Below are 22,229 nucleotides of genomic sequence, written 5' to 3'. Positions count from 1 at the left end.
AAAGAGAGATAGAGATCATTATTTAACAAAATTTAGAAGAAAGAAGCGAACGCGCGAGAGAGAAAAAAGATCGGTTTCGCCAATTAATTCCTAATTCCAGCAATTAATTCCATCGCGTTTGAAACTTGAGCCTAATGATATTAGCCGGACGTAGAAATGTAATGAACATCATCTCCCGACTCGACTCTCATCCCATCTCTCTAAAACGGACACGCGATGGAAGACGAATCTCTTCTTTCGTTGATATTGACTGCTAGAAACGCGATCGCGTTTTTCACCCTAGTCTTCAACAAGTTTGCTTCGCGCGCAGTTTCCGCTTGCTCTCTTCTCGCATTCCTCTCTCGTCTCCGCTGCTAACTCGTTTCAGTCGACTCGGTTCAGCGCCGCCGCCATGCTCGTAACAATAGATGCGTGTTATTACGAGCCAGCGTTGCATACTTACGTAATCGCTTCTTCGCGAACCTTATAAATAATTCTGTGCGGCACGGTTTTATTAAGGCGAACGAACGCCACCTCCCCCGCGATTGCGTTACGAATAATCATAGGTAATTAACGTGGACTGTATAAGGAACTGTGTCAGCTCGAATCCGTAATCCTTTCCACGGCTGCAATCGCTCGTGGCAATCGTCGTAACTTTTCTTTCTTCTGAGCTTTTTCAGGATGCATTATTTTAAGTCATTATTTCAGATTTGCCTCGAATCTCGAGAGACCTGATAAATTTGGAATCGACCTTGTCTATGAGAAAATTTAGATCATGCTATATAACCGGGTTACATCGGTTTTAGAGAGAACTTTATTGCAAAAGGGGCCAAACTAATTAGTCTTTTTTTCTGAATAACAAAAACATCGATCTTGATGTTATCTGATTTTAAATTATATTTCCAATTACTGAATTATTTAATGGAAGAAATAGCGAAAGTTTATTGCTTTTAGTAAACATTAAAATGTAGTGAAACATGATTTTAATTTCAAGTATTTAATATTAGAAATTTAAAAACAATTTATTAATTTTTAATTATGCAAAGATGTGTTGAATATTCTGCGAAATACTTTCAATAATTTCTAATAATTGCAAATAATTGCTAAATAATTGCAATATTTAGAATTGCAATTCTTATCATAATTCTTATTACAATTCTTGTAGGTTTGTTATATCTTGTATTAACTGAGAATAGTGCAAAAATATTCGCGAGAGCAAAAATGATAATAAAAATATAAAATAAACGGTTCCGTTTACAAGTGCAGACGATAAGATGAATACGGGATATATGTAGCACCCTATCAATGCGTTAATTATTATCGCAGTTCGCTTGGTAAACGCGTTTCTCATTATCATGCAAACTCTTACATACGCGATTATTTTCTCGTCTGTGAAATGAAAACACAACACGACTCTCATCTAACAGACATTTTAGTACGGCGATTTTCAAATCAAAATATTATCTTTGAATCCAAAGTATTTAGATAGTATTAGTAGGTTCGTGAACATAGACTCTTGCATTTATGTCGAAATTAATTACAACATTAATTACGACATTTTGTCAGGCAGATGAATTAAACGAGACGTAAAAACAATGAAAATTAATCCGGATTAATTATAATTTACCTCGAATTTGTACATCTCTGGAAAATGAACAAGCGTTTCGCGATTTTATCCCGCGTGAAATAAAAACAAATTTATCGTTGATGAGTTCTTGCGCAGAATAGTAATTACGCACGTCAGGGAACGTGCTAGCGTTCACGACAAATTAAACAGCTGCTCTCTGCCGCGAGCGTCTATAGCTTCTCTTCTCTTCACATCGTTAAAACGGTGAATTACTATCGCGAGCGCGGTGCAATTATAGAGGAAAAGGAACTCGAGGCTTATTGGGAAATCAACGGGCCAGAAGGAGCGAACGGGGCAGATTGAAACGGATCCTTTTCGAACGATGAGAATCAACGACTGCCATTCGCCAGTCGGCACTACTGCTTATTCGCTTCCGTGCACATCTCGTATCATAATTTGATTCCTAGCTCGATATACAGATATGTTCGAATGATATGTCTTTAAAAAAAGTTTTCCAACCAATTTACTTAACGATTTTATCAAAACGATCGCGATGAAATATTAAACTAAGAACGTTCGTGACTCTTATAACTGTACTGCATATGTATGAGAGACATTTATTATTTATTTTATTGTTTTAACAAGAAATATGTTTTTATGTATAATTAACATGATTTTATAACTGCACTGCTTTTCTTGAAATTTTAATTTTTATCCATATTTATATGGATTTTATTATTATATAAAATATATTCCCAGAGCCAGATAAATATACATATAGAGATTTTCGAATATATCGCTCAGGCCCAACCAACGATTATGCAACAAGGCGCGGCCGCTATCCTATCTGCCTTATGTATGACCTTTATTAAACTTATCGAGGGGGCATCGAACTATCCTCCGATCCGTCATTGTGCTCGCTGCACTCTCGAAGCTGGCCACGCACACAGCAGACTGGCTTGACACAGTTATTCGAGTAATATCAGAGTTAAGATAGCGAAAAGCGCAAGTCGTAGTCGACGCAATAACTACTTGACGCTTCCCTTCAATTTGCGCAGGAAGGAAGTCGATAGCGACAGAGAAAGAGAAACATATGCGCTGCATATCAAGTCGTGTGTCTCGTGTGTTTGTGTGTGTTAACATCATTAAAGCGCGCGCATAAAGCAAAACACATTCCGATGTTATTTTTGTAGCCAGCACGATCTAGAGACAAAACATGTTAAAAACAAATCGGACAGCGCACAATTTATACATTTTATTTAAAGCGAAAGAAAAGAGTTACACATGAAAATTATTTAAAATGTATGTAGGTATTATATGTTGCGTGTTTTATATATTTACCCATTATATTTCATCTTATTTAACGTGTGAATATTTACACGCTTGATTATATGAAATCTCATCTCTGAAATATGTTTAAACAGAATTAATCTTGTATATTTTTCATTTTCGCGATTTTTTGTCTCTACAAAATTTCTGATATTCGACGCTTATGGGTCTTTCAATCTTGCATTGATCTCATTTTTCCCACGATACAGTTACAATAGTAGATATCCACTGCAATCCACTTTGACTGAATAATGCAAATTTAATTAGAGCAATGGATGTATCTTGTGAAGTACGTGAAAGTATTGATTTAATATTTAGAAATGAACTGTGAGAGGCATGAAATTGCATCCGGTAAGACCTGCACCTGCGCTTGCTGCCCTTTTTAGTGCTTCGTAAGAACGTCGTCAAACTCGTAAGCCTTTTTTTTTTCTTTTTTTTTGAAGGACGTGTAGGCCGTACCGGAAACACGCATCGCAAAATGCATTACGGGGGGGAGTCACGTTGCTGGATGCAGAATTTCCAGCAATTACCGCGCAGATAAAAACTCGCCGAAAGCGAGATCGAGAGAATAGAATTTAAAGGTTTTGTGAAGCTTTCTTGAAAACTTTCTGACGTGTTGCAGAAATATATTAAGTGTATTAATACACATAAATACAATAAATATACGGAAAAAAAAATATTTTTTTAACAGAATGCGATGTTTCCAACTTTGATTCAAAAAAAGAGAAATTTAAGTATAAAATTTTATAATTTTAGCAATAACGCGTTTGATTTTTTATGGTAATTTAATACAAAAATATCGTAATTTGCGTTAAATTATTTTAATTTGATGTACACGAAAGAAACTATATTATCTTAATTTGTGCAAATTTAAGAATTCTTTAGATCTAATTAAGCGTGGGAAGTTTGGTATCTCTACAGGAGCGACTATGAGCATTATGTGTTAATCGTTAATGTATGCAACACTAAGAAAGGGACAGAGAATTGGAGAAATTATGCGTTTTAAGCGTCACATTTATCTCGGAATTTGTCACGGTCACGGAGCACGTACAATATGACGTGGAATATAAACATACGCGACGCATAAACTTAATAATTCGGCACAATTTAAATTTAATTTTAGTACACAACACTCATAATCGCGTATTCGTTTGGTTCATCTCTCTTAATATTGATTCTCTGTCGTCATTTCTTCCCCGAAAATTTAATTTACGCGGTCGGTCTGTCGCACGATCAACGTTAATAAATCTCACGCGTTATATTTCAATCAATATTTTATTTATATATTTTTTCAATTATATACACGCGATATATCTTCTCAACAGCTTTTGATTTCGTCACCCATCGTCATTATTTCTTTCGTTTCGCGCTCGCCGGATTTCCCGATTATCATTCCGAGCAAAATGCATTGTGGGCGAGATTGCTAATCTAGGCGGATAAAAGCGCCAAGATAAAATTGCACACACTCGTAATCTTCTCTGTGCGAGGAGAATTTTTGAGAGAATCCTTCCTCGCTTATCGACGCACCAATCAATGTCAAGCGAAAGCAATTAAAGTCTCTCTGGACGATGTTATTCTTGGCTTTCTCACTCAGCTCTTTCAACGCGCAACACTCTTTATCCATTACATGCGCCGTCGTTCCCCTTATATCCACAGTAACGATATTGCCATTATTATTATTATTATTATTAAGTACATGTCTGTAGCCGCCCTTCGTTCGCGCCGATACTTCAGCATCAGTTATTGATTGCTCATTATCACGCTGGATTATACAGGAACGTCGTTTCCACGGTCGCAAACTACCTTTTTCTCGAAACAAAGCATCGTTGCGCTGCTTCCCTTCCTCGATAGATAAAAGGGAATCGTAATTGTTTGAAACTAATTTTTTAAAATTTGCTCATCTCCGATATATATCGCACTCTCGATGCGATGATTCTCGATTTATAAATTCAACCAGTCGTAGATGTTAATTTTTACGGGGGACAAAAATCACGTGGCGCGTAAAGAAGCGCAATGTCAAGGGCGGGGCTCTTTGAAGCGCTTCACCGTGCCTGTCTTTTCCGCTCGCGCCTGCCCGACCGCAACACACACATGCACTGTCGTTTACGTGCGCGCGTGTGTGTGGGCCCCGGTGACGGTGGTAATTGTGGTTAATTTAACGACGGTCAAAGCAGTCACTGCCTGTCCTTACAGGCCAGTTTACGCGGCCGAGTGTCCCGAGCACAAGTGCGGAGCGCAAAATCTCGCTCTCTCGTGGAAATCGCGAAGCAGCCTCTGTCTGCCTGCCCGTTTCCGTGTCGGCCGTTATATAGTCGGGAATTATACCGTATAGTGTATAATATCGCGCGCGGTTTGCGAGAAAATTGCTCGGGAAAAGTGCTCGCCCGTAGTAAATTGACTCGGTCGTTTAATCGAGCGGTCGAGAAGCTAGTTCGGATAGAAATACGGTTAAACAAGTAATACCGATTCACGAGGGATGAAGCGTAAGATGACGTAGGAAAAAAAAAGTGTGAATTCTCTTCTGTGGCTGATATGATGGATAGCCGAATAAAAGGTTGGGAATCTGTAGACGATGCGAAATATAATTGAATTTAATGGTTCTACTCTTTCCTATCGTTTATATACCGAGTTTATCGAGATCGAATAGATAGATGATTGATTAATCGAACTTTTTATACATGAAGGAGAATCAATTTCCATAAAGAGTAATATAAAAATTTTCATCCAGAGATATAATAATGAGAGCATTATGATTTTCATCTCATATGATATGTATAATATCGATGAAATGAAGATCGGTCATGTTCTAAATATAAGTACACGCGAATATGCGTGAGACCGATTTATAATAAATCATCATTATCGAATGCGTGAGTACGAAACTGTTGTAAAGCTATATACGCCGATCGACGACGCCCGATCGGCCGATCGGGTCTTCCAGTCTGGCATCCAGTCTCTTTCTCTCGCGATCGCCAGTAACGGTGATCGCTTCGTGCCGGCTATTTCGCGCAGTCGACGTCGTTTAACACCTGCGGTCGTTATCGCTGGGAGATCGATCACGATCTAAGCTGTACAATCTTGCAAGTTTTTTTTTCCGTTTTATAGTGGAAATCGTTTCGCGAACGATAAGTGCGGAGTCTAGATATCGCGACTCGATATTCTCGATCGATGCGGAAAAATCGGTTCCCGATTTCTCGATTTCGATCACGTTTTCTGAACATCGAATAATATTTTCTGATGATGTTAGTGATTGAATACACTTATATTCGTCTCTACCGTGCCAATTAATTTCTACTCTCGCAAGATAAAAAAGAGAAATGTTGGCCTAGTATAGTCACACGCGAAGTATTAATTGGATTTGACAGGAGCTTAAGCTTTTTCATCAGCTGGGTGTAGAATTATTCTTTTACAGGATATTCTATCTGACTTCAAAGTCGCGCAAATTTGACGTTCTTTAGTGCGGTATGACGTGTGTAAAACGAGTTTAAAATCGATCGACGCAAATAGAGATATCATCGATCGTCCGGCTTTGATTTTTAGCGTCGAGAGTGATCAACGGATGTCGAGAGCGCGATACGCGATGTAATCAAATAATGAAGAGAGATAGAGAGAGGTGTGTCGCCCTTCCCATCGGAATGCGAAATTATTCCCACTTCCTGCCTTCGTTGGCGCTGAACGATCAACAACTACGAGAGAGAAACTATGCTAAAAAAAATATATTTATATTTTCATGCCCGAATTACGCGTGGCATCTATACAGCGCGATGTTATAATTATTAATTCGTGAAATTTAAATTTAATAAGCCACGTCGATTAAATAATCCATAGTTTCCTAAAGATACACTTTTAGTTTTAATCTGACGGAATTTCTTCATATACTATTATGTAATGAAGAAAATCATAATCGCGTAGAAATATCGCTGTCATTTGTCGAATAAATTCTTCTTTCGAAACATAGTTCTCTTTCGAAAATTCCGATTCGGGAAAATAACACTGTTATTAGCCAAAAGTCGAGAGCTTTCAGTATTTGTCAACATTGTTCAAGCAAACGCTTCGTGTAATCTATCGTTGATGACTTTTTCACTTTTTTCTTTCTTTAAATATCACATAAATTTTCATCGAATCTCGCACTAAATAAGTAAAGATAAAGAAGATCGCGATTTCATGAAATTTCTATAAAGTTTTCCTCTTACATTTTTTCACCTTTAAGTTCATTGATCGATCAAGGATTCGATCGGCTCTTTCGATCAATTTCGCCATCGTTACAATCCACTCGATTTTAATCAAAGATGATACGATGATCTACGATCGAGACCATTCGATATTCACGAAAGTTCACACGAATCGTTTTACTCTTTGAATTATCAATTCACCGGGCAATCGTGTCGCCGTGCGCCCTCATAAATATTCAATCACGTAACTGGAGTGATCTAACTGATTATATGGGGTCGATTAGATGTGTGCGAAGCGAAGGAGCGCGATGTAAAAATAGTCGTACGACATTATCGAGTGCGCGATGTGCTGCTCCGGAACAGATATACGGACGACGTGTATTAAACTCCGATAACAATCGCTTAAGAGGAACTATAGCGCGTTGTATCAACAGAGTTCTTTCACCGGATATAAACGATAAACGGCCATCTCTCTTTCTCTCTCTCTCTCTCTCTTGGACCACTCTATATTAATCGCCGACGACGATTTTATCGGAATCATTTTTGTTTGTTCCATCGAATCGGATCGGATTTTACGAACACTCTTCTCTTTTCTAAAGCGATAGACGTCAAATTGATCTGTTATAATTTAGAATACAAAATTGTTCAGCGTTTTATCGTAAATGCATTTTTTATTTTATTTTTTATTTTATTCACATTCCAATAACACACATAGATAAAAAACACACACAAGAAAGAAAAAATAGTTAATTTGACACGAATATATATAATTCCGACTTCTAAATTCATTTGATCATTTTTTTTCTTGAACTTTAATAAATCAAGAGTAATTTGTTCCCGAAGCAAAATGTTCAGAGATGTAAAACAATAATAAATTCTTTAATTTAATTTATTTATTTATAATAGAATTACATATAATATACGCGTATAGCGATTTACGGAAACGATGAATCGTACAAATGGAGAGATGTAGGAAACTTATTTTTCTAGAAACGACGTTCCAGTTTCTTCGCCCAAGGAACGTTCGTTTACCCCTCTCGATCGAGTTTCTTTTAGGTCATTCCGCGGGGATCGGGGAGGTAATGGAAGTCGTAAAACGATGTTAGAGCATCTTGGCTCTCTCCGGCTCTTGAAAAAGAAAGAAAGAGAACGAGCGCAAACCCCTCGTGTTGTATGGACAGAACTAACTGTAAATAGTCCGCCTTTCTTTCCGCGTATTTATTAATCCTCACGAGGTTCTTTTATTGCGGACGAGATGCAATAGATGCGCACCAGATGATCGCTGCACACGAGAGTGTTGCGATTAGGAGAGTTCATTGTCTAGAACACGAATTGATGCTGAATATGTTTAAATTTTTAAGTGAAAAGAAATTAATCATCGGATGTCGATGCTTTTGGATTTTTCTAAGCCCTTTAAATGCATAATTCATAATAAATTATATACAATAATGAGATATAATAATTATTATATAATTATAAATAGATATTTTGTATAATATATGTATTATTTAGAGAAAATATACGCCGTCTCTAAATATGTGTATCACCAGATGGTTGTTAATTCAATCTACATTTTAATAGCATCATGAATAATGAACCAGATTGATATCTAAAAAGCGTTCCACGAATCGCGACTCAACCGACGATGAAAGAATCTTAAGCTGAAAATAATGAAAAGAAGATCCAAAGCATTGTGAAGCATCTTGATGACATCGTCAAGCTGTGTATTAAAAACATTTTATTAACACGAAACATATTGCAATAATAATTTACACACACAACACTCTCTCCGTCCGTAATATATTAATCGCACAATTAAGATCGCACCCGAGGGATTCTCATTCTTCACAAAGCATTTTCCAGATGAAAGTTAATCGTCGCGCGTTTTAAAAAGCTGCACGTTCCGGAGGAAAAGCTCGCGTGATACCGGGTGGTCGCGAGGAATACCGAGTGGCTGATGTATGTATGTATGCGTATTTGTGTGTGTGTGTATATATATGTGTATGAGTGCATGTGCGTGCGCGTCGGCGCGTGTGCACGCGCGAGAGACAGTGACACGAGGAGAGCCCCGTCGTCGTGAGTAGTGGTTGGTGAACGTGGGTGAACGAGGGACGACGACGACGAGAGAACGAGCGAGCGAGCGAACGAGCCGAGTTCTAGCCGGATAATAAATAACGCGAAGGGAGAAATGTTCAAACTGGCCGGACGCCACGAGTGGGAGGCCTGGACAAAAGGTAAATGGAATATCCAGCGAATGTGTGTGGGCGGCGTGGAAGAAAAAGAGTGAGAGAGGGGGGGACACGTTGTTTCCTTGCCCTGCGAGAATACAGGGGGTGGCGCGCAAACGAGAGGAGAATCGCAGATGATTGATAAGGGAGAGCTTCCGCGATCGCGATATGGGGTGGGACGCGTAGAATCAAAGAGATGGACGCAGGAAGGGTCTCGGGGTCTTCAACCTTGAACTTATAGATTTTTTTTTTTTTTTTCTCCGATAAATTTGGTCGTATTTTTGGACGACCGGTTATATCGCGCGATTCCATTACATTCTTGGATGGTGGACTTGGGATTTTATTTTAAGGAGAATTTGATTCGACAGCATTTCTATCTTTATGTGATTTTGTACTTTTAGTATTTGATATTTTGACATTTTTTTTCCCAATAATTCATCGTCACAAGTAACGTCATTTAAAATTGAATGAAAAATATATTATCTTCTTTACTTGTTAATAAAACATTTAGCTATTATTGTGTTTTCGATTTTGTAAATCGTGTATTTTCATGATGTAACGGCGGTAATATATATTCCGAAAAGTAAGGCAAGATGTTGAAACGTATGACTAACGTCAGATATTTATCGTGACACGTTCGGGCAACGAAAGCGAGTGTACATATTTACAAACAGAACTCTGTGTTCGTGCCGAAGCATCGACGAATGTTACATATTCAAGTAGATGAAAGCATTTCGGAGAAATCTTTCGAACGCTTCGTCATGTCGAATATTTTGAGGGTTCCCTCGGAGAGGAAAAATTTTACATATTGACTGTATTTTAAATTTCAATCCATCTTGTAGCATGCAATACTGAATACGATGCTAGCCGGATAAACACAGAGGAAGTTTCTGTCTTTGTGCGTTTTCTTATTTTCAGATTAAAAGTGAGCATTAAAATTACGGTATAAATTCGAATAAAATAACTTTTCAAGCTGCAGATTAACTCGTAAATATTCCTGAATGGGAGAGGAAAACTGGAAACTCGTAGCTAAAATTTTACGTCGCGTTTCTCGATAATTTACAATAATAAATCGAGAAATGTATGTCTTTCCTTGCGTAACATAAATACATACTGACGCGTAACGTGTAACTGAATGCGGTAAATAAACGAAAGACGAGAACGCGTTTCGCAACGATATATATTTGCATCCTGTGCGATAAACATGAAGATGCGCGAGAGCAGTTTACGCATCGTGAAGAGATGCAGCGCGAAGGGATCCGCTCGATAGTTGTAACATTGTATGCGAAAGGATGTGTGCGATATACATATGCCATACAGTTAGATTTCCTTCTTCGGAACGTGTACATACAATACGCGTCTCTCGCTTTAACGGATCTTCGCGCGGCGCGGCAATTATTTATTAAAGTCTCGCGGCGTCGCGATGTGCATCGCTACCTCGCGCAACAAGATTCTGTTATGCGCGCACACCTGGCGTCAACCTTGATGATGGTAATGATGATGATGTCGTTTGCCCCTCGCTCATTATACGGTATGCGGGATTTGCACGCATGAGATGGCGCAAAAATTACGGCCGCACTTATGAACCGCACTCGAGCCATGCACACTGATGTTAGGGTATCGCATACATTTTGATATGTTGCAGTCTTCGCGTGTCTTCTTCCCGACAAACTAGGTAGGATCGATTAGGATCGATGCTTGCTGAAGATTCCTTTGTTTATCTGATTCTTCTTAATGTGAGTGATAATGAAAATTTAGAGACTACCATAACATAAGACGTGATTTTTTAAAATTACGATTATAAACAGAATTCATGGAATATAAGTATTATAATCAATAAAATTTTGTTGATATAATAAGTTTTTTAGTAACTATTTTTTAGGGAGAGGATAAAATTAATCATAAAAAATATAAATTAATTATATTTTAAATCAAGTGTTATTTGTATTTTTATTTAGTGTATTTACATTCAGATCATGTATTAAGATAATTTATATTGAATTCTAAAAGCTTAATAGATACTATTGTACATACGTGTAGCCTATATTTACACAATTCATTAAAGTTTACTATTACTTTATTTAAAACATTTATGATTTTTAATTACTTTAATCAATATTTATTATATAAAATTAATTGAGATTAGAAATAAATGACCTATTTATAATATTTTAAAATAAATTGATTGTAGGAAAGAAAGATGAAAAAGATTTCTTTTTATAAAGAAATAGAAACATTGCACACGAGATGTCAATAATAGAAAAATATTCAATTTAATAGATTTTAGATAGAATAAAAATTGAAAATGTTATTCTCAAGTTATTGAAAACAATAAAATGAATATAAATGAGGCTTGCATATGTTTTCAGCATATTTTTAAATTTCAAGAAGCATTTTAATAAGTAATTTATTAATAAATACTATTAATAATTTGTTTTTAATATAAGCTTGCTATTCGTATATTTAAAAATAATTATTTATATTCTTAAAAATTTCCGTGTTTTTTTTCCGATGTGTTTATATTCCGATAATTTTAAACTCAATTCTCCAAAAACGCGCGATGCATCTTTTTCTTTAGAGTTTATTTATTTTACATCATACGGTTCAATTCAAGCGTATAAAATAAAAATAGACTGCACCTTTTATTTTTCTTTCTTTTCATCCTACATTAATAAAAAGATCAATTTTATTAATATTAATACATAAATAAAATGTGTTGGAATGGTATTAAATATTTTAAGTAATTTCTATCACGTTAATTAAATATAAGAGTAATTTAACTAATTACGATTTAAGAAACGCTTGTTTCTATTTTACATAAATTAAAAAAAAATAATCTATTATACTTTGAATTTATTATGAGTAAAAAATTTGTATCTCTCAAATACGTCATTTATTTCTGGAGAAACTTCTTCGAACAAAGATTGATAGTGCAAAGCGCAGAAACTCGTTTCATCGCACGGTGATCAGAGAGCGTCTTTGAGAATAAAATGGTAGTTGAACGTATTTTGGGATCGTCCTAAAGACTTCGACCTCGCTCTTTGGTCTCTTATTCTTTCTCCTTCTCTCTTTCGGTAATCATTGCACACACACACACACACACACACACGCGCGCGCATATACACATGTATTTCTGTTCGCGACGGGGGTGCGTACACTGCAACCGGTTCACGCTTTGTCGTGGGTGGTTTTTAGGCGCAGCTGCTCTCTCGATCATCCCTCTCCTTGAACATAGAAGCGTTTTTGTGCGCAAGTCTTTTCTCGTCGTCTCGACGATATTCCCGAAGTTTTTTCGCCCTATATATCGCCGGCATCATCATAAACTTTATTAAATCCGATGAGAGGATTATCCGCCTTTTCGTTTTGATTTGAAAACCGATGACTGACGAGTAACAGGTTCAACATCTTTCTAATACATAAATTTATTTTCTTAATTTATACACACACTACATATATAACTTTATTTTTTTTAATTTACATGTAAAATGTATTCGTAAATTTTTATTTATTTAAATATTGTAAAAATCATGTATTGTTGTATTCGTATAATTAAGAACAGGAGAGTGATAGACTTTAAATAATTTATGGCATCTTTAATATTAATTATATTAATATCAACACATTAATCTCTTCATAATATTAATATACTCATATTGCTATATTAATAAAATTATATCATTTTTATTAAAATTTGCACCACATAATTGTAAAATAAATATTAATACTAATATTTCATTATTATCAAAATTTCGGCTTAAAACCAAAATTTCGTGTCGTTCCGACACTTCGTATACTAATCACGACTACTAACAATGCAGCCCATGATCGATCAATCATAAGGATCGGGACGAGATTGAAAGAGAACGAGCGGCCTGCATTGTGCAGCCTATTTCGCTAATAGCGCCTATCGCGGTCTAATTAATAATCATAGTAGGTCGCAATTCTCTGTCCCTAAAGTGCACGACAAGAGCGTCGCGGTGCCTTTCCTCCTCCTTCTCTTCCTCGTGATCGGCTTCGTTGTTCGGTCGATCCGTTGTTTGCCCCCTCGACGGTTAGTATAGCTCTCGTCAGTTGGTGCATCCGACCACGATGTACACATCGACCTCTCGCTCGTTAGATGACTAACTCAGCGGGGGTGCTGTATATAGGGTGTCCTAAAACCGCCGAGTATGTCCCTTTGATCGTAAATTTTTTAATTAATCTAGAGACGACTCTTTATTTTATCGCATTTTTTCATTTTTCAACGCTACACATTTTTTTAAATTTGTAAACTTTAAATAAAAACTCTGTTGAAATTAATCTCTAAATTTAAATTACAATATAATATAATTTTGTCATCTATTCTTTCCTCAAAAAAAAAAAAAAAAAAAAAAAAAAATAGAATTTTTAATTCGCTGAAAATTTTTTATTTGCAATTATCAACTACGCGAAAATTTTATTTAGTATTTATGTCGGGGAAAAAGAATGAAAAAAAATACTAAAGATAGACTATGATTTTAAAGTACCCTATATGCAGCAGTCGCGGCTTCATGTTGCACTCGGGAGTTTATTTACCTCCGTCGTGCGTTGCTTACGTGTCTGCGTTTCGGGGTCAAAGATCGCTCTACGTTCTTTCGGAAAGGATGAATCACGCGCACGGAAGTAGGAAGGAAATCGATAGAACCTTTATTCGGCAGTACGTAGGGACTTGTCCTTAAAAAGGAAATCCTGCTCGGACTGACCGTTCTCTCAAAGATTCAGTATTACGAGTAAAACTTCTATTGTATCATTGTGACTGTTATTCGAAAACTAAGACATTAATTAGAAGAGAATTAACAACAATTAAAATGATATTATATTAAATATAATATATATACATACATCAATATATATTATTATATAATATTTAATAATAATTTATAATTCAATTATATTTAATTTTTTTTATTTTTGTAATTATTTTGTGTCATTAATTATTTTAAATCTTATTTTAAACTTTCTTTTCTATCATCGTATTATATTTGTATAGATATTGTGTGCAATTGATTTATCGTAATAATATTTTATTATATCATTCTTTTATTATAATATTGCTCTATATTCAATATTCATTATTATAATGAAATATTTTCTTATAGTCATTCAAATTATTTGCAGACGATTTATGTAACTTATATGACGATAATTTATAATGGAAAGATAATATCGAAAATATAAACGATGTGAACGAAGACTGTCTGAAACTCTCTTACGCTACCGACTTCTTCCTTTGAAATTATTCAAGTTAGAGTCGCGTCTTGACAATCTTCTTCACTCTTTAAATTCTTTAATTTAGCAACCCGTTAAAATTAAGCAAATTTTCATTAAATAAATCCTACAAATTTTACAAATTATGGACAAAGTTACAAACATGAAAAATTAGTCATCAGATTTTTCAATCAAGAATTTTCCAAGTACTTTAAATCGTCCAACCAACGTTAATAATAGAAGAAAGGAAATTAAATTTTAAATTAAATTTAAAATAATTTTCTTTCACTTCTCGTGTTTTTTTCTGTCAAAAAAAATTTCATAAAACTTTTTTATTTCCTTTAACCTCTAGTTAGAGCCACGTAGCGATTAGCCAGACACGATGTCCGACCATAATGGCAAAAAACCGCGGCGGCGGATCTTTTTTAATCCGCACTCGTGGTATTTCCCAGAATTAACGTTATATCGTTGCCGCCGGTCATAAACGGTTCATTCGTGAGTTTCGAGGCTGAGGCGCCTATGAACCGATCCGTTTAGAACCCTCGATAATTGGTAACACATGAGGCGAACTGACATGTGGCGTGTTTCTCCCAGGCGTCTCTGTTTTCTTTCTTTCTTTTTTTCGGGAGGGCAATATCGACGATGGATATATGCTCGAAAATGTGAAACGACGTCGTCGTCGGAACGATTTATTCGTCCTCGATCTGTCAGGAACAGAACGTTCATTTTGATTCGAAACGCGTCTCTCATGCCTATTTATCGCCCGAGCTTTTTTTTTCCCCTCTTCCTTTCTTTAATTAATGATTCGTTCGACTCGTCGGTTCGCGATGAAAGAAAGAGCGACATAAAACCATCGTCCAGCGCTTCCTTCCAATCGTTCAATTACGCTGATTGATCGACGCTTACGCGAGAAATGGGATTTCCGCTTTCGGACTATTCGCGCACTGTCGAACGAAATACGATAATTTAAATCGAGTGATTCGGTATACGATAATGGTCTGCCTGCAATGGTCTGAATTCTCGAAAGACTCGGGATAATTAAAATAAATCTTACCTCTTAATTAATAAAACGTCGGATCATAAACAGGGAAAAAGAGTCCGGAATAAAAGTTTGCAATTCTCAAGGAGTCTCTTCCGTTTAAAGAGTTTGAACGGATATCCCGAAACTTCATTTATTCCGAAGGTATACGAGGAAAAAAACTGCTGAATAAGAAACTTGCCCCCTGCTTTCGTTGCATCGACGATGGGATTATGCGCGTAATGTATTCGCGACCGCGGTCGCCTCTGCCGTCGTTTATTATCAGAGCCGAAGGAAGTTTCGGAACGGAAACGAGATACGACCGTCGACAATAAATCACGCGGTAAAGCGCGATCGTCTTTCTCCTCGTCTCGGCGAAGTCTGCGAAACGATAGATTGTTTCGCGTACACGTCGTTTATTTTTAGCACGCTCGTCTCGCGGAGCCGAGACGTCGTTCCTCCTTGTCATTGTCTGACGGATAACATTAACGGAATACGTGCGGATTAAAGCGAGGGGGAGAGAGTCGGAAGTTGGACGATTGTGTCCAAGTCCTTCTTCGCGCGACATCCGTTATACCCGAGGCATTATTATTCCGCGCAGCATCCGCCTCTCTGCCATTGTCATCGTCATCGATGCGGGAATAAAACGACTTTGACACGCGAGAGAGAGAAAGAAGGTGGAGGAGGGATTATCGTGACGATATGAAGAAGCGAGGATTTAATTGTATTTATAAATTAATAATATTTATCAAGAATTACGTAATATTAAGGATTCCTTCTTCAGACATACATATTATCGTAAAGATAAAAAAGAATTCTGTGTATCGATTCCAACACTGAGATAATTTGCTCTTAGAATTTACCCTGAAAATCATGGTAATCACGGGACAATATGGTATAGAAAGAATTTTATGAGAATTTCTCTGATTAATATTTATCACAATAAAAATAATAATATCTATCATAATAAAATATAAAATATGTTTGATTAATTTTACTATATGCAGTTTAGTAAAATTAATCAAACATGTTATTTTATTGTGATAGATATTATTATTTTTATTGTGATAAATATTAATTAGAGAAATCTTTCCATACCATATTGTCCCATGAGTACCATGATTTTCAGGATAAATTCTATGAGAAAATACTCTCTATGAAGGATTAACAACGAAGATCACGAAAACATTTGCAATCTCGGGAAATTCGTTGCCCTCGACGGTGACAGAAATTTTTGTTGATCGAAGGGATTACGCAATCCCGAGGAGACGACCAATTTCCGGGGATTACTTTACTTACAGGGTCTTCGTGCGTGGTCTTCTGAACCCCGATTGAAACCCGAAACGCAACATCGATTAGAGGCCGAGTCTTAACGTGGCTTCCCTTTTTTTGCTGTTTGCAGACATACGGCTACAGCTGAACGAGCAGCTGAGATGCCTCGACGTGAGGATGGAGGCGCAAGTCGCCCTCGTGGCCGAGCTCCAAGACTTCTTCCGCAGAAGAGCGGAGCTGGAGCTGGACTATAGCAAGTCCCTCGACAAGATGGCCAGGAGCATACAGTTGAGGCACAAGGAGCAGAAACAAAAGTATGTCACTATGTTCTGTTACTACACAGAGAGAATTTTCTCTTAGAATTTACCCTGAAAATCATGGTAATCGTGATTACACATACTATGCAGTTTAGTAAAATTAATCAAACATGTTTTATATTTTATTGTGATAGATATTATTATTTTTATTGTGATAAATATTAATCAGAGAAATTCTCATAAAATTCTTTCCATATTGTCCCCACGATTACCATGATTTTCAGGGTAAATTCTAAGAGAAAATTATGTCAGTATAGTTATTTTTAAGAACCTTTTTTTATTTTCGAGACATGAAATTAAGGAAACATTCGGAGATATTGATTTAAAAATAAGAGACAGCAATAAATAAATCCTAAGAAAGTACATAAAAGTACTAAAAAATACGAATCCATTTCATTAGAGATCTCGTCCTCAACGTAATTATGCGAAAATAAATTTCGCGAGATACGATTTTACACATGCACAAATAATTTAATTATTATTTAATGCAGTCAGCTGTGGAATTTTTAATCATCAGGAAATTAGTCCTTTAGCAGGGGAATTAAAACGGATATTTAATTTGAAATATTTATATTTGCCTTTTTTGTGGGAGTGTGTAAAATAAAATTAAATTAACAACGCGAAGATTTGTGTTAGCCATTTTATAATTTTATAAAAAAGCGAAACGCGCGGTACATGCGAAAATAATTCCTCTACGAATTACGGCATTAAACGATTAACGAAGGTACATGCGTTAATTAATTCGTTGTAATTCATGCGCGTGCACCACGTGTTGTACGGCGTGATTGAAATGATGGCGCATATGATGCATGTAATATGTAATATATAGCGCGGTACATTTACTCCATTACGTTACACATTACGTTGTGCAACGCGAATTATTTCACGATTACGTTACGTAAAATTTCTATCGAATGCATGATTATATTTGGGTGTAGACCTTGATCGTGCATGATTAAATTCCGATCGCATAATTAATTGCAGCGGCGCGGAAATTGATCCAGGTACTTAAATATTTATCCACGTTTCTTGCTAGAAACGTCAGAGACGCGCTCATAAGTATTTCAGCATATTTTCAAGAAATAATATTTCTACTTCTAAGAATTAATATTGGATCTCTCATTAATGTCTGTAGAGAGAAAATCAATATTTAATATATAGAAGTATATATAAGAAGAAACGGATAATATTTGAGTTTTTATATATTGCGATATGAAAATTATTTTAACATTTTATTTATATTAGTATCGAAATAATTCTTTTCTATTCATTATATGTTTATATATTAAATATTTATATAATAATGAAATAATTTCAGATATTTCAAAATATACTAAAGTAAAGTAATTTTATATAAAAATACTATAACATTCTTTACACCATTATTAAGACAATTTTAGCGTCCTTAATTCTTTATAACTTTTTAATTCTTAATAAACCTTAAATAAACTCAACTATCTTTTCAAGATCATTCTTAAAAACAATTCTCTCTTGTAATGCCTCAAGTATCTTATTAGAAACATGCGCTTTATATTTTATTCGATGAATAAATATTTATTTGAAAATATGTTTATAAACATTTTTAATTACTATGTTCAGTATCTCTTGTTGATATGTATATTCAATATCTCTTGTCAGCAAAATACTGAATATGCAGTACACAATCTTCATTGTAATTTTTGATAAAAAAAATGTAAATGGTATGCAAGTTAAAAATGCTTATCCTATATGAAAACTAAATAAAAACAAACTTATTTTAAGTTGCATCTATTCTCTAATTTTCTTTATTTGTGATTTAAAAATTATTCAAAAGATCAGAGAATTCTTAGAATATTTCTTTCACAAGATTTCAGTAGACATTCTGTATATATCACGAGACGCAATTGACGGGCATGGAATAAAGTTTATTGTTAAGATTTGATATGAATTCCGTATTACGTGACAATTTGTATTTTCTCGTACGTGCCATTGATAGATGCGATTGACATTTCTCGCGCTCTACTTTCGCGGACGGACGAGTGGATGGATGAACGGAAAAGCAACCGCAACCGCATTTTTCCCGCGTCCTACACACGCGCGCGTCGTCGCCGCCTCTTGCTGCATCTGCGACATGCCCCAGTTCCTTCTCGTCATTCAACCCTGAACGCGTAGTGCCCCTTTTGTGCACCGTATTCAGCGTCGTCCACAAAAGGGATGCCTCTCTCGCGATGTACGACGCGCGCACACACGCACGCACACACGCACGCACGCACGCACACACACACACACACACACACACACACATATGTATGTATATACACACATATATATACACAAATTTACACATACACACGTACACATATATAAACACGTACGCATACACATAATCCAGCGCACCGCGATGCTGTACTCTTCCATCTCCGCGCGTTTCCCTCATTTCGCTTCGGGAAATATCGCGGATCGATAATTTCTTCTTTGCGAAGCCGCATCCGGGGTCGTCCCGGCTGTACACATTCGTTCACCCTTTTTGCCTCGCAAAAAGTAATCATCGTAAACTAGGTTTCACGATCGATAACCGATTTTAAAGATGCTCCATTTTTGGGCTTTAAAATTATTACGTTTATAATGCACAATATTGAAGTAGTTCTTGAGAGAGATACTATTTTATTTGTAATATCGAAGAACTCTGCTACACATATATAACAGTTTATATCAATAACAATTTAAGATTTCTATATATGTATAATAATGAAATTTTATATACATCCAATCTATCATGTTCAAGCATCTTATTGTTAGATCTTATAGTTAATCTTATTGTTAGATTTATAATTAAATCGATTTTGGACACTTGTTCACTTAATAATTAAAAAAAGTGCCACGATATTTTAAAACCGAAACAAATAGGAGAAAGCGAGACGTTATTATCTTTACTCACTTTACCGTTACAACACTCTTGCGTAATATATTACGTTACCGATAATATATCATGCTGTATAGCGCGCAATTGGGTATGCATGAACGTGCAAGTGGAACGAGATCGCTGTTACGTATATATATATATATATATATATATAAACATAACGATGCGTTCGAGGACCGCAAGACGAGACGCTTTATCGGTTCGTTAGCGGCGATTTAATTGCCATGTAATTACATCGATACATACATATATGTACGCACGTTAATGTCCGCCGTCCCGGATACAATATCTGTCTTTATATCGATCGATCGCTTTTCCGCAGGCGGGAACAATGGCCCCTGTTCTCCAGCTACGCCTGCTGGCAGCAGCTCGTCAACGAGACCAAGTCCCTAAGCAGGGACCACGCCGCCCTGTCTGAGGTTTACAGCACCCACCTCGTGGGCCGTCTCAATCAGGTGATGGAGGACGTGCAGCGAATTTACAAGCGTGTGAGTGTCATACACGTGATACGATAACGATATAGTAACGTTGCTCCGTTGCTAGTTGCTAGTCAGAGCAGTTAGTTAGTTGTAGTTCGCGATTGCATCGCGGCGCCGTGTCGTGAGAAGTTCGACTACTCCATTGTCTCGTCGAATTAATTGCCTCGAATGTCTCCATTCCTGTTGCAGACACTGTCGTGTGTCGATATGTACGATATGGCGAGATGCTGGGAACGGATATCAATTTCTCGATATATCGCGACACGTCTCTGTGTTCCCTTGTAAACATTTTTCTCCTCGCGTTTTTATATCTGTCATTAGACTCTCGAAGATTTCTTATCGCGCTCCTAATTTCTCGTCGTTAATTAAATTTTTGCAATTTTTTTATTTTATGTCCTTGTATATCTTCTTTATTTTATTTTTTGAAAATTCTTTATTATTTTTTTATCCTTGCAATATTTTTGAAATTTAAAAGACACGGGAATATTATACAAAATATTATTAATATTGTAATATATTATTCATCTTTTGTTATTTTTTATTATATTCTTCCTGAGGTGTGTGAAGTTGGCACCCCTATGTTATGCTATCATAGTTCTGTTAAGAGTTCCGAGTTATTTAGAACCATAGGAAGAGTTCTTGATAATTTTTAGAAATAGTTCCGGTCATTACGATAACGAAAATCAGTTTCAAAAAATAGGGATGCCAACTTCACATTTTTTTACACATCGAGTTCCAATAGTTTTGAGCAGGGTTTTAAGGTGCTTTTAAATAGTTATATAGTTCCTGATTATTTTTCGAAAGAGTTCTGCAATTTTTAGATAAAAAAACATATCTTCAATATTAAAAGTATTTTTTTTTATCTCTATAAAAATTGCAAAACTCTTTCAGAAAATAATCAGGAACTATGTAACTATTAAACAATTTAAATTTACTCACCTCACTGTTGCTCCTTTGTTGCCCGATGCTTCCCCGGGCCTCCTTCTCGTAAAAGTTTCGAAACACTTGCACTCGCGTTACTTTTTTTCGTTCGCGACGCGCGGCGACGCCCGGGTTTTAGCTATCACAATCTTCGACGCGTTTCGATAAAACGCGAGACTCGCGAGAGCTTATTCGCGCGCGAATAAAACCCAAGCTCCATTTTCGCGTCGCCGCTTTCTCCAAGACCCACTTTTCGCAGGGGCTTATCGAACGAAGATGATCAAGAGAGCGACTTGGCCGCGACGCTCTGAAGTCGCCGAAGGACGCAAGCGAGACGAATATTGAGCGAGATTCACGGCCGACGAAATCAATCTCGCGCGTGCGACGCGATCGGATTTATACGATAATTAACCATCAAAGACGCTAATTAATACACTTGTCCTTTCGCGGACCGGCAAAGAGCGCATAACCGTTGATCACGAACAATCGAAGAAGAGCACTGGAGGTGGAGCTAGACTGGTACTGCCAGTTTCGGAACGCGCAACGATACGTCGCGCCGAGTCGTAGTGGTGGGGCATTGTAGGACTCGCGACGTGGGAGCTCGGCGAATCACGTCGCGACTACATATCCCCACCAGGTCGTAGTGGTGGGGCATTGTAGGAATCGCGCCGCAACGTACGTGCGAGGTTTAGCGAATCACGTCGCGACTACATACTCCCACCAGGTCGTAGTGGTCGCGACGTGATTCGCTGAACCTCGCACGTACGTTGCGTCGCGAGCCCTACAATGCCCCACCACTACGACTTGTCGCGACGTGTC

The 22,229-nt window shown here is 36.7% G+C and overlaps 1 protein-coding gene across 6 annotated transcripts in view; it reads left to right on the top strand.

The window, feature by feature from the left end:
* Positions 1–22,229, top strand: part of LOC145941003 (SLIT-ROBO Rho GTPase-activating protein 1) — a 69,281-nt gene that overhangs the window by 30,183 nt on the left and 16,869 nt on the right. For 3 of the 6 annotated variants that reach the window (XM_083046739.1, XM_083046745.1, XM_083046740.1), the window contains exons 2-3: positions 16,922–17,105; positions 20,333–20,498. In XM_083046739.1, the coding sequence (XP_082902865.1) occupies positions 16,922–17,105; positions 20,333–20,498 (350 nt within the window). Of the gene's footprint in view, positions 1–5,026; positions 5,430–8,628; positions 9,282–16,921; positions 17,106–20,332; positions 20,499–22,229 lie in introns of those variants that run through there. The other 3 variants (XM_083046743.1, XM_083046741.1, XM_083046744.1) reach the window with 3 other exon arrangements.

The sequence above is a fragment of the Prenolepis imparis genome, unplaced genomic scaffold (genome assembly GCF_030444845.1).
Source record: "Prenolepis imparis isolate NDT839.2.m4 unplaced genomic scaffold, iyPreImpa1.0 SCAF_9, whole genome shotgun sequence".
NCBI lineage: Eukaryota > Metazoa > Arthropoda > Insecta > Hymenoptera > Formicidae > Prenolepis > Prenolepis imparis.
The sequence above is the reverse complement of the archived record's forward strand: the minus strand, read 5'-3'. Positions and strand labels throughout refer to the sequence as shown.